Source organism: Sebastes umbrosus, chromosome 21 (genome assembly GCF_015220745.1).
Source record: "Sebastes umbrosus isolate fSebUmb1 chromosome 21, fSebUmb1.pri, whole genome shotgun sequence".
Lineage (NCBI taxonomy): Eukaryota > Metazoa > Chordata > Actinopteri > Perciformes > Sebastidae > Sebastes > Sebastes umbrosus.
The window spans coordinates 23,816,144-23,829,814 of NC_051289.1; the positions used below are offsets into that span (position 1 = coordinate 23,816,144).

The window sequence follows — 13,671 nt, forward strand, 5'->3', positions numbered from 1 at the left end:
CACCAGATATTTGAAGGGAACAGCAACTATGACAGTCCCGAGCTGAGGACGGTGGAGCCCCTGCTGACCCGTTTCATCAGGATTTACCCAGAGAGGGCCACTCCTGCTGGGATGGGCCTACGACTTGAGCTCCTGGGCTGCGAGATCGAAGGTAAACTGTGGAACCTTTATTGAAATCTATTGGGGAAAAGCCTTCTAGATTTGAAGGAGTTTAAGACAACTTTTTTAAAAACAAACACAGTTGGCCTATATCTCAGCATTTCATTCATATCTGTGAAGAAAACTGAATGAAATTGTTGTTTTTATTTAAGAAACAAACAGGATAAGGGCACGGTGAAGACCTGAACACAAGTTATATTCACAGAGCCTTTCTCTCTGCTGAACAGCCTCGTCCTGCATTTGAAAAGTACGCAGTTAAAACAACCAAAGAGCTGATTGAACAATGGCTGAGCGTCAGGAAGAAGAAAACACAGAATTTGTCAAAATTGAGCTTATGTGTTGGAAACCACTGACTTAAGATTTGGTGCAAAATACGCAAAGAAGGGAATGTTATTTTTACCTGTATGGTGGTGACATTTCTACCTGTGGTGCTGGTCTCTCTACCAGCAGTAATGACGTATCCACCAATATTGGTGAATTTACTACCCAGAGTGAAACCTTTTTGCCCACGCTGATGACATTTCCAGCTGTAGGAACGCTTTTAACCAGGGCAAAGACATTTTCACCCAGAATATTAAAGGTCTTATTAATAACATTTTTTTATAGACGAATATTTTTGAAAAAATAATACATCCACAGAACGTTTATAAAGGTGCTGAACGAAAGTATGGCTTTTCCTAAAAAAAAAAGATTTTGATTGTGAATTAATCATTTGAAAAACGTTGGCGAGGAAAAACTGTCATGGCCATTTTCAAAGACCTCTGACCTAAAACATGTGCGATTGATCGCGATTAACTATGGACAATCATGTGATTAATCGTGATTAAATATTTGAATTGATTGACAGCCCTAACAACAACGTTAGTATCACGTGGTATCTCTGTGTCGTCAGCGATCAAGTTGCCAGTTGGTGTGGGAATAAAAATAGCTGAGTTTGACCTGGCAAATGCCTGGCAACCACATCTTGTGAAGTGAATGCTACAGAACAGGGGAAGGAGTACGCAACATCTAGTGTCTGAATGTTATCAATAGCACCTTTAATTTCCTACCCACAATGCCTCACTGGGCACGCCTCGACTCAGTGCATTCGTTCACGGACTGCGCTTTACGTCTCGGCGCACACACACACAGGTGAGCCGTCTATCATCCCGGCTAATGACGTGGCTGTAAGTAGCTTGCGCTTCATGTCTTTGCCCACTTTATTCAAAGATGTTGAGGGCTCCCAGTGTTGAGCCCACAGCTGTCCAGCTCCCGCTCCTCTTCATCCCCTACAAGGGGACAGTTGTGTTGTCTCCCTGTTACATCAAAGCTGCCCCCCATAGCTCGCCACTTCTAGAGGGGATCAAATGAAAGCCCACCTGGCCCGGCATGGATTATTGCAGCTATGGCCCCCCATCACACTCTTCCCAACCCCTGCATGTCTTTCTTCTTTCAAAGCACCGTGCACACTTTGCTATCTTTAAAATTACCCCTATTTTTTTTTCTCCCCAGCACTTTATCTGTCTCTCTCAGAGCTGATGTAGCACAGAAACAGCTCAGCGATATAAGAGTGTGTAGCTGGCCCCTAAGTGGATTTACATATTGGATTTCAGGGAAGGCCCGTTCCGTTGTAAGCCTCATGGACTCCCACCGGGAGCTTTAGTCAGATGATAATGCTTGTTTTCAGTGTTAATGCCAAACACACACATAACTCGCGCATACACACACACACACAGAGTAAACCGCAATCACCCTGCCAAATATGCGGTTACAGGCATGTATACACAATCAGGCGCACACGCAGGTGCTTGTACTGGTGTGTGCAAGCATGTGTGTGTGTGTGTGTGTGTGTGTAGCAAGCCATAGCAGGAGGGCTAAATCCTCATTTCTGTGAGAGGCTCCCCTGACGCAGCGCTGACCCCATCCCTGACCTCCCCCACCCTGAATCTGACAGGGGCTGATCTGCCTCATATTTCATCTGGCAGAGGGAGACACACACACACACACATACACACACACACACACACACACGCACAGATACTGTACACATCCATTTTTCTGTCTAAGCCTCTCTCTCTCTCCTCTTCCCGTTCATTACTCAGTCAGTGTAAACACACACAAATGCGCACACATACAAACCACAGGACGGCTGTGCAGCAGCGGAGCGTGGAGTGGATCTAGGGGCCGTGCCCACATCCAAGTGCGGCGGGGCCGTAATGATAGGCCACTACGGCAGCCCTGCCTATAGCCAATCCCAAGCCCTGTTTCTGCATCTTTAAAGTTTCCGCCCGCCCGCCCAAAGCCCTAAGCAACCAGCTTCAACTCTATTTATACGCCCACACCTCCGCAGCATGATAAAAGGAGGGATGCTAATAGCTCGGGCCTAGATTGAAGCCCGGTGTGTAACTGTGGGCAGAACACGCTGAGCTTCTGAATACATATTTCTTAGGTTTTTTTTTTCTATTTTAACTATGAATATCTGAATATCCATCTTTTCAGACTATATCCACACCCAATGGTAGCACTTCTATTTCCTTGAAGTACTTTTATTCTGGTGCTGTCTGAGAGGTGTTCAGGTCCAGTTTCCAGCTTATTATGAGTCGCTTTGGGCAAAAGTGTCTGCTTAAAATCTCAGTGTGTCGTTTGACAGGAGAACTGTGGTCAAACCAAACAACAGGCATGTAATGCTCTGCAATAGCTAATGGTACACATCTGCGTAAACATAGAAGTGATGGTTTGCTTACATTTTTTTAGGGCTGTCAAAGTTAACGTGATAACGCGTCGGTGCAAATTCGTTTTATGGCCACTAATTTCTTAAACGCATTAACACAACTTGCAATTTTTAGGTTGTAGTGGGCTCAGGTTTAAAGCTAGAGTGAAGATACTGGTATCATATGAAACTAGAAAAAAACTAAGAAATCCATCGGTACCAACCATGTTATACTAGCTTGTGTAGGTGAGAGGTTAAATAACGCTCCAAAGTTAAGCCAAATTTTACCATTGCCATTTTCAAAGTGGTCTCTTGACCTCTGACCTCCAGATATGTGAATGTAAATGGGTTCTATGGGTACCCACGAGTCTCCCCTTTACAGACATGCCCACTTTATGATAATCACATGCAGTTTGGGGCAAGTCATAGTCAAGTCAGCACACTGACACACTGACAGCTGTTGTTGCCTGTTGGGCTGCAGTTTGCCATGTTATGTCATGTTTGAGCATATTGTTTTATGCTAAATGCAGTACCTGTGAGGGTTTCTGGACAATATTTGTCATTGTTTTGTGTTGTTAATTGATTTCCAATTATAAATATATTCATACATTTGCATAAAGCAGCATATTTGCCCACTCCCATGTTGATGAAAGTATTAAATACTTGACAAATCACCCTTTAAGGTACATTTTGAACAGATAAAAAATGTGTGATGAATTTGCGATTAATCGTGATTAACTATTTTAATCGATTGACATCCCTAATTTTTTAAAAATGTGAACCAAATCTAATCTATCTCTCTTTTCTCCTTCTCTACAGCTCCTACACTCCCGCCCACCACGCTAGCCCCGAGCACTACCCCGTCTGACGAGTGTGACGACGACCAGGCGAGCTGCCACAGCGGCACAGGTGATGACTACGACGTGACAGGTGCTAACATCGCCCTCATGAGACTGCAACCACAAACTCCCCCTTGCCTCCCCACCCTCTCTTTTGCCCCTCCGTCTGCTTTGGCTCACACTCGATCTGCTCCACTTCCCCAGCTTCAACTCTCTCTGTTATAGTTAGATTTCATACAGCGGCCAATCTGCCACCTACTGTGCACACTTGCGAGCACGCAGGCGTATACGCAGCTCTAATTATCTGCACCTGTAGCTCCCCCCCTCCCCCTCTCAATCTATCCCCTCTTACCTCTACCTCCGCAATCTCACATTAGACGATTGTCGCACTCGCTGCAGAGGTCGCCAGATGTGCACGTTCTCGCACACCTGCTTCCAAGCCTACCTACCAACAGCCACATTCTTCCTCTCTCTCTCTCTATCCTTTCTATCTCTCACCTGTCTCGTCCGCCTGCACCTCCCTTCCCGCTCACTCCTCTTGGCCTAATTTCCCACTAACCCAGTAACTCTCTGAGCCCACACTGCTGCCTGCACTCCCCATTAACCAGCAGTCTCCAATGATGAGCATGGCACCGTCTCAGTCTTGGAAGTGTTATATAAGTGGTAGATATATACCGAGACAGGGCAGAATGAAGAGAAAGACGAGGCATGTGTTAGCTAGATTTAGCTGGCATGGATATATTTGGTGCATGGGTGCGGTTATTTGAAAAGAAACTTAAAGGGGAACACCACCTAAATTAAAAAATTCCATTATGTAATTTCCATGGCCTAGAAAAGTTCAATCAATATGTGTGAATATGAGCTACTCTCTCTCAAAGCCAGAAACCAGAGAAGTAAGTCTCAAATTTGTGATGTCATCGGGTATAAAGTCTTTAGTTGCCCCATACACAATGAATGGGGAAATTTTTGTTTTCCTTTTTTTATACCCAAATGATCTTTATTCTATTGTAGTATTGTCAGTTGTGAAACAGAAAGTGTTCCCTGCTCACGATGTCATCTACAACATCTTTTCCAATTCATTGTTTATGGAGCAGTTCCACATTTTATACCCTATGACATCACAAGTTAGAGTTTTAAAACTTGGGAGAGAGTTGTTCATGTTTAAGGGACTTTCTTACACCAGAAAAAAAACGTATGAATTCCCCTTTAACTCCTGCCAGGCTAGGCTAACCATGCTAATGTGTTGTTGCGTTTTGACAGGGGGTACCACGATGCCTGAGACCACTACTGCTGAAGTGGATACCATCCCAGGTGAGCCAAAAAACATATTTATTATTATATTTTTCTTCCCCATCAATGATTCCACATCTAACTAAGTGCTGAATGTGACGTCTTTAAAGACAGAGCGCTCCAGGGCCGACGTATTTTTGTAGGCCAGTCAGGAAGTTAGCATCGTCCTGGGTTCCCCTCGACAAAAAGCCAATGTGGATTTTTCCATTGGCTTTTGGATTATTGCAGAGAATAAGATCCGGGGCAAACACACGTTTATGATACCTACACGTTTGGTTCAGCAAGATAATCTTCGGCATGATGACGTTTAGTAGTCTCATTTAGCCACTTGTTAGCAACCGCCTTTTGAAGACATATAAAAGCTTCAAAATTCACGATTGGCATATTTTCTTACGGATTTTATGTCGTAGAACAAAACGTTAAAATCTCTTCAGCTCGTGTTAACCACAGACCTTATTTCAGGTATCTAACTAAAACGCCATTCAAAAAACCCATTGACTTTCAGATGAGGGAACCAGAAGTGCTAAAACGCTGACTCATTTCTGGGTTTTAGGACCCAGAGTGGACCCATAGAGTGAACATTTAACTGCTCAAGGTTTTTTAAAATTAATTTCCATAGATTTATCAGGAGCGTACCTAAGCTAATGATTGCCAGCTCGAGGCGGCCTCTCTCTCTCCTCTGATGTGTGTCTGTTATTAAAGCTGATGATACGGCCCTGAGAGGCTCCTGCTGACGGGGTGAGGGAGGTTGTGTGATGCAGGGCTAGCTGATGATTAGCACTGGTGCTCTGCTGCTGCCTCCTCAGCATAATCACTAATCACTGGTGCCGACACTGCCGCACACTAAACACACACACACACACACACACACAGCAAAAACACAATGCAAATGACCACAGGAAATTGGGTGTGCTTTGGGGTCGCATGCACAGACGCACACACACACACGTATAGTGCTGTTTCCTATAGCAGGTTGATGAGGCAGCAGCCAGCTGAGAGGCTGTGCCCCAGTCTGACCCTGGCTAATGGGCCATAGGCTCCACCCCAACCCCCCTTCACTCCGTCAGCTGGCTCTGTCTGGTCTGTCTGCAGTCTGCCGGGGCACCAGCTATGATAGATGAGAGCTGATGTGCAGGTGTGTGCATATTTGTGTGTGTATGAACTAGGGGCTGTCGATAGATGGAAACATTTAAACGTGATTAATCACAAATTAATCACGCATTTTTGATTTATTCAAAGTGTACCTTAAAGGTCCCATATTGTTAAAAGGGAGATTTTTATGTTTTTTATAGTATAAAGCAGGTTTAAGTGCTGTATAAATACTGTTAAAGTATCAAAACGCTCAATATACGGAGGAATACACACAGCCCGTATTCAGAAATTGTGCGTTTGAAGCAAGCCGTTAGGATTTCTGTCAATTTGTGATGTCACAAATATACAATTTTAGACCATTTACACAGTTTTAAATGTAAACATTCTAAATGTGTCCCAGTTGATTTCCTGTTGCAGTGTATGTAAATAATATCAGCTGACAGGAAGTACACATGGATCCAAACTGTTGCCAAGCAACGCAATTCCGTTGCCATTCCGTTGAAATGCACTAAAACGGACAGAGGGCGAATACAGGTATATTAAGGCAGACAGTACGAGGAAAATATAGATTTTTTTGAACATTAAAGCATGTAAACATGTTCTAACAGAAACACAAAATACAAGTATGAACCTGAAAATGAGCACAATATGGGACCTTTAAAGGGAGATTTGTCAAGTATTTAATACTCTTATCAACATGGGAGTAGACAAATGTGCTTATTTTATGCAACAAAAAAAAATGTAACATTTTGTTTTTTCAATTAACAAAACAAAACAATGACAAATATTGTCCAGAAACCCTCACAGGTACTTCATTTAGCATAACAAATATGATCAAATCATAACATGGTAAACTCAAGCCCAACAGGCAACGACAGCTGTCAGTGTGTCAGTGTGCTGACTTGACTATGACTTGCCCCAAACTGCATGTTATTATCATAAAGTGGGCATGTCTGTAAAAGGGAGACTCGTGGGTACCCATAGAACCCATTTACATTCACATATCTTGAGGTCAGAGGTCAAGGGGACCCTTTGAAAATGGCCATGCCAGTTTTTCCTCAGTAAAATTTAGCGTAACTTTGGAGTGTTATTTAACCTCCTTCCTACACAAGCTAGTATAACATGGTTGGTACCGATGGATTTCTTAGGTTTTTCTAGTTTCGCATGATGCCAGTACCTAAGTGAGCCTACTACAACCTCCGAAATATCGATTGCGCTAATGCTTGCGTTAAAGAAACTAGTGGCATTAAAACAAATTTGCGACATTTTCTGTTGGTTAACACTTATCTGTCTGACTTTTCATTTCATGAGTCTCAAACTACGCATGCTCATCAGCTCTGTGTACGTTTGTGTGTCTGGGTGTGTGTGCGCGCCGTGCACTCTAATCTCAGAGGACGTAGTTTCCGTTGGCGTTCGGCAAGACAAAGTCTTTTCAAATGGCCAAGTGAGTCATGTGGCTGCTCATCTTATCCAGAGCTTGTCGGTGGCTTTAGTCAAAGCCTCCCAAGAATGGAAAAAAAGCCATTTTAATTGGGAATGGGATGTCTCCACACACCAAAAAGAAAAACGTGGCTTTGGCGTCTGAAATGTGGTTCCACATGGGAATTCCATCCTTTGTGTTTAATGGGTAAATAGAGTCGTTGCCTGTGGAAGCTAGTTAAAACCTTCCCCATTATTAAAGGGAATATTGGCTCCTGTGATTTGGAGAGCCGCCTTGCTGTATCTCTAAAGGCATCTCATGCTGGAGCTTAAGCGTCCCAAACATCCTGCTCCCTTTGCGTTCCTTGGAAGTCTTTCTTTATCCAATTTGAAAAAACACCAAAGCCTGAGCTCCCACACAGTCTCTTGCTCTCTCCTTCAGCGCAGCCTGTGTCCACGGGGAGATTGCATTGTTGGAACGGGGCCCCGGCACCGTTACCATAGCTGTCTTCAAACCTCGAGTCTCTGCTCTCATTAAAATCCTGAGCTCTCTGTGGGGTTGCTATGAATGTTGCTTTCCCAACTGGACACCATGTCCAGACCCCGTCTTCCCTCTTCCCCTGTCCCCGTCTTTGTGCTGTGCCTCCTTAGTGTCCCTCTATACCCTCTTTTATATACCATGTTATTAAAAGAGATCATTAACTGTAGCCAGGAAGTAAGGTCTACATGAGGTCTACGCTGTCGGCTCGCTCTTTAGAGCCGTAACTGTTCCAGTCTGCATCTCCCTCCTGAGTTGGCTGTTTTTATCTCCCCCCAGCTACGGGACTCCAAGCTTACCTCCCGCAGTTCTTTGCTGCCCTCTAGTGCTTGTAGCTGATCAGGATGAGTGAATGAATCCCCAAAGTGTAGCCTGCAGTCATATGACAGGCCCCCCCCCCAGGTCAATGTTCGGTTAAAGCCCAGAGCTCTCTAATAAGGAGGACGATGAAATGCAATCTTGACCTTTCTTCAACACTTTTGCAGCTTTCCCGGGGTTCGCCTGCGACTTCGGCTGGGCCAACGACCCGTCCTTCTGCAGCTGGACGTCAGAGGACACCGGTTCGAGGTGGCAGATCCAGTCCAGCGGCACCCCGACCCTCAACACCGGGCCTAACATGGACCACACCGGTGAGGACCCCTGTAGGCTACTGTGCCTGAAACTGACATTTTTAATAATTTAATTTGGTGGAAATGTTCTGTGGGCTCGCCTATAGGCACACATGTGGAGACATTTTCAAAATCGGTCAAACCATTTGGCTGAAAGATGAGTTTTTTTTTCATCATACTGTTGTATATCTAGTCTTTGGGCACATGGGACTACTGTTTTTGTAATGGACTCAGTAAGTCCCATGTGCCCAAAGACTAGATACAGTATGATAAGAAAATGGCTGTATCTCAGAAACTACAAGGAGCACAATCAAGTATATGGTATCTATGAACTCATAACGAGTTGAATATCAAAGATATCCACACATATGCAGTGTAAACAAAAAAATCCATATGGAAAACATTTAATAAACACAATATTTTACTAATTACTTTGACTATAAATAAAAGTGTGATTTTTCATGCAATCTCAAAAATGTCAATGTTGTACTGTTAGATCCATACCGAAAGTATGTCCATGCCAAATTTGAAGACGTTTGACCAATCAGAACAAATGTTGTGTCATTTTTCTTATCATGCTGTATCTAGTCTTTTGGTACATGGGTCTACTGTTTTTTCCAAAAATGGTAGTCCCAAAGACTAGATATAGCATGATACGTAAATGACTGTATCTCAGAAACTACAAGGAGCATCATCAAGTATTTGGTATCTATGAACAAGTTGAATATCAAAGATATGCACACATATGCAGTGTGAAAACATTTATTAAACACAATGTTATCGTTTTTCCTAATTTTTCAAATATCCTGATTTAAACTATAAATAAAAATGTTATTGTTCATGCAATTTCAAAGTTTCAAAGTTGTCCTGTTAGCTACTTGCCCAAAGTATGGCCGTACCAAATTTCAAGACTTTTGACCAATCAGATCAAATGTTGTGGCATTTGCCCTTACCAATAGTAAATATAGTCTTTGGGCACACATGGGTTGGACCGACCTCCTGAAAGTCTTTCAGCCTCAGAGTTTACAGTAACACAAGTTCTTTTATCCAACAGGTGGATCAGGGAACTTCATCTACACCTTAGCGACAAGCCCCCAAGAGACCGAGGTGGCCCGACTGGTCAGCCCTTCGGTCACCTCCCCGGACTCGGACTTGTGCGTGTCCTTTTGGTACCACATGTTCGGGCCTCACATCGGCACGCTGCACATCAAACAGCGCAAACAGACGGTCGAGGGTCCGGCCGACATCCTGCTGTGGACGGTCAGCGGTCACCAGGGCAACCGCTGGAGGGAGGGTCGTGTCCCTGTGCCCCGCACTAACCATCCTTATAAGGTAAATCAAAAGCAAGTCTGTGACTTGTTTGGACATTTACCACTATACCCCCGTGCTCTTTCCATTGTGGCATTCACGAAAAGGTTACCAAAAAGTCACTCTTTTTATTCCAAGGTGGTGATAGAAAGTCTGGTGGAGAGAAAGAGCTGGGGAGACATCGCTGTGGATGACATTAAGGTTCTCAATGGACTCAGCATGGCAGACTGTAAAGGTGAGGCTTTTAGTGCTCATAGTTATAACCATAGACTGTATTATATAAAGATGGACGATGCGGATACGGGGGTCGTGTCTAGAAGGTAACCCACAAATTGCGAAATCAGACAAAAACTTGAAACAACTCTCATGAAACTCGCTGCTCAACGACCTATTCTGACCTTAAAGGGACTGTTTGTATGAATCAGAAATAGCTTGTTAACAGCGACACCTGTGGCCGCTACGTCCTGTTGCTCGCACTCGCGCTTGTGCTCGCTCTACATAGACGTGAACGAGCATCACTCAAAACAGTGAGGCAACACACGTCAGCTAAAAGCACAATATCACTCTATATTTCAGCTGCTTGGCAGTAATGTTAGCTGACCAGACCAAGGTCTCTCCATGAATCAATGCTGATCTTAGTGTTGGCCTTTCCTGCCTCAGCCTCCCGACCGCGGCCAGAGGGAACAGGGGAGACACCGGAGTTTTGGTCGGAGACGATAACGTTTCTCTCTGCGGAGCCCCGTCACTTCACAAGACACGGGAAACCTCTGTTGGTCTGGAGGAGCTGCAGTGGTTATTTCTGCACAAACGTCCACTGTACATTCACTAGATATTCTCAGAGCTAAACTAACTCTTCTGCAGTGTGGAGTGTGCACGCATGCACGTGAGAGTGGAGCGAAAGAGCGAGAACGAGCGCGGTGTGTGAGTGAAGGCAGGCAGGCAGAGGAGCAGAGTACAACAGAGACTCCGACCCTGGAGACCAAAGCTTCGGTCTCCCCCGCGTCCTCCGACCGCGGCCAACACTGTTTAACAGACGGGCTTCACTAGATGGAACTTTGCGGTTTTGGTGCTTCCGTGTAGTTTGTGTTGGAGTCTGAGTCTGAACAGCGTAGCCACGCGCGAGTGCGCATGGGACACCAACCCGTAATGATTTATACGTGTAAGAAGTTACAAACAGTCCCTTTAAAGTTACATCTCCTCTCTCGTACAATTCCCGAGCCTCCGGCTGCAACTACTTCACTCAGAGCAGCTGTCAATTATGACGTCACACCCACTTTTTATAGCATCAAATAACTAGTTAAAACAAAACTTATCAGAAAAATGAAAGTGTGATTAGAACTACTTAAAATGACAGAAACCATCTTTGGGAAAAAATGTATTTGACGTGTACTTTGAGTTATTAGTTTGGTCCATGTCCCATCTACTAACATGGCGACGCAGTTTATTTTTCGACCTTGGATTTCATTCTAATTTGTGTTTGAACAGATCCCGACGTCCCGACTGAAGCGATGCTACCAGAGGATCGCGTCAATGAAATCCGTAAGTCATTTCACACAAAGGGTTTATTTAGCGTCAACACTTTTTTGCTCACCTCAAGACCCTTCCTCACATCTCACCCTCTTCTCTTCTGTCTCCAGTTGAAGAGATCACTGAATACCCAGACTTCGTGGAGACCAACCAGATCAGCGGAGCGGGGAACATGCTGAAGACGCTCGACCCCATCCTCATCACCATCATCGCCATGTCCGCCCTGGGCGTCTTCCTGGGCGCCATCTGCGGCGTGGTCTTGTACTGCGCATGTTCGCACGGAGGCATGTCGGACAGGAACTTATCGGCCCTGGAGAACTATAACTTTGAACTAGTGGATGGCGTCAAGCTAAAGAAGGACAAACTCAATGTACAGAGCTCATACTCAGAGGCGTGAGATGGGACTGAGTGCATTCACGTGACTATATATGATGTGCAGAGCTCGCACAAGACTGGCTGTAGGCATATCCCCTCGTATATCCGCGAGTATGGCGGGCTCAAAAGGACTGCCAACACCCTCCACTCGCTGGATGAGGGACAGGTTCAGGAACCAATGGGAGGTTTGGACTGATCCACGCTTTTCTCAGGAGCTGCAGTAAAAAGAACCTACCAGTAGGGGACACTGTGTACAAATAAAATACAGAAAAAAATATGTACAGATGATTTAGATGATATTTTAATTTTCTATTTTGATTTTCATTCATTTTTACAATCGGATGCTGGTGTTGAGACCAATTTATTAATAATGTTTAAAGTATTTATCGTTTTCTGGGAAAGATGTTTTTGTTTTTTTTAATAATCAGTTCATGAAGGCTGTTGTTTGTTTTCAAGTTTTGAAAAAAGACGTATCAGACTCCTAAATGAACCATATCCGGCAAAACTGTAGATTTGCTCTGGCATACAGGGTGTGCCCGTAACCTTTGACCCTGAAACATGTACCCTTTCCCCCTTTGACCGCTATCTCTCTAAAGCGAGGGTCCCACTCATGGCAATGTATGGTTCGGACAGTGCCTTTAGTACATTTCGGTTGGCCTCCTCTGTTGATCTGGGTGTTTTTTACTGTACTCGGCTTAATTTATGATGACAAGAAACAGGGGTACATTCTCTTATAAATACCTGCAGAACAAAACAGTCTATCACAGCGCTTTGTTTTTTTGTTGTTTTCTGTCCAAAAACCACACACTGTAAATAAGTTTTAATATATTTTATTGCCCTTTTTAAAGAAAGTAAAAAAGGAAAAAAAAAGTATCCCTTTTTTCATGGGTTTGTGTGTAAATACAATCTTTGGACTGTTTTGTGGAAGGTGCTGTGTTTTTGATTTTAGGTCACTTTTGCTCAGAAGATGTGTGTGATATTTCAATGTGCATTCAAGTTCATCGAAAAAAAACACCCACTTCACGAAAACCACCGAAAGACGAATGAATCAAGAGGTAACAAAAAAAAAAAAAAGCTGCCATGATGAACGTTCTTAAAATTATCTCACATATCTTCATCATACATTTTCACACCAAACACGCTCATATCGTATCATATACTGTATGGCAGAGGAGGTGGTAAAATATATCAAATGTCTGCCAGCATACCAAAAACAACAATCATCATTGCTTACCTAGCTTAGCTTGTCACCTCCAAATGTCACTGTGGATTGTTCACTGAAGAAGTGCTATCTGGACAATGCAGCTTGAATGCACTTTGTTACTGATTCCCTCCTATTAATAGGGGGTGAACACACTAACTGAAGAATGGTGCTATCATTACTTTAGCCGGACACATTTTGTCTCATGATAAATAAAACCCAGTTTGTACTGTTCACATGCTGTATTGGTAGCTTAAAGGCCTCTCGGAACGCAAAGAGTTTTGACGTGTTTCACCTGTAGCAGTCGTAACGTGATGTCAGAGCTGATGTCATTAGGACGAGACACTGGTACAGCGGGGGGATCGAGTGGCGTCACCTGATTCAGGTCACCTGGCCTCGCCCTCCGTGGCTTTGCCAAAGGACGGTTGACCCCTTTAAGTTAACTGGGGGTTCTCACTTACTTACGTCGACATTTTTTTTTTTAGGACATTTTTCTGACATTTTACAGACTTTTTTCCGGACATTTTTTGGGGATATTTTTTCAGACATTATCTTCTGACATTTTTCAGACTTTTATTTTGGATTTTTTCGACACACTATAAATGTTTTTCACTAACTTTTTCGAC

The 13,671-nt window shown here is 43.8% G+C and overlaps 1 protein-coding gene across 5 annotated transcripts in view; it reads left to right on the plus strand.

Moving 5' to 3' along the window:
- nrp1a (neuropilin 1a) overlaps positions 1 to 13,279 on the plus strand; it is a 74,189-nt gene extending 60,910 nt beyond the window's left edge. For 3 of the 5 annotated variants that reach the window (XM_037757043.1, XM_037757047.1, XM_037757044.1), the window contains 8 exons: positions 7 to 151; positions 3,668 to 3,778; positions 4,948 to 4,998; positions 8,512 to 8,655; positions 9,689 to 9,966; positions 10,081 to 10,177; positions 11,428 to 11,481; positions 11,580 to 13,279. In XM_037757043.1, the coding sequence (XP_037612971.1) occupies positions 7 to 151; positions 3,668 to 3,778; positions 4,948 to 4,998; positions 8,512 to 8,655; positions 9,689 to 9,966; positions 10,081 to 10,177; positions 11,428 to 11,481; positions 11,580 to 11,866 (1,167 nt within the window). In that variant the 3' untranslated portion in view covers positions 11,867 to 13,279. The remainder of the gene's footprint in view (positions 1 to 6; positions 152 to 3,667; positions 3,779 to 4,947; positions 4,999 to 8,511; positions 8,656 to 9,688; positions 9,967 to 10,080; positions 10,178 to 11,427; positions 11,482 to 11,579) is intronic. The other 2 variants (XM_037757045.1, XM_037757048.1) reach the window with 1 other exon arrangement.
- The last annotated feature ends 392 nt before the right edge of the window (positions 13,280 to 13,671 follow it).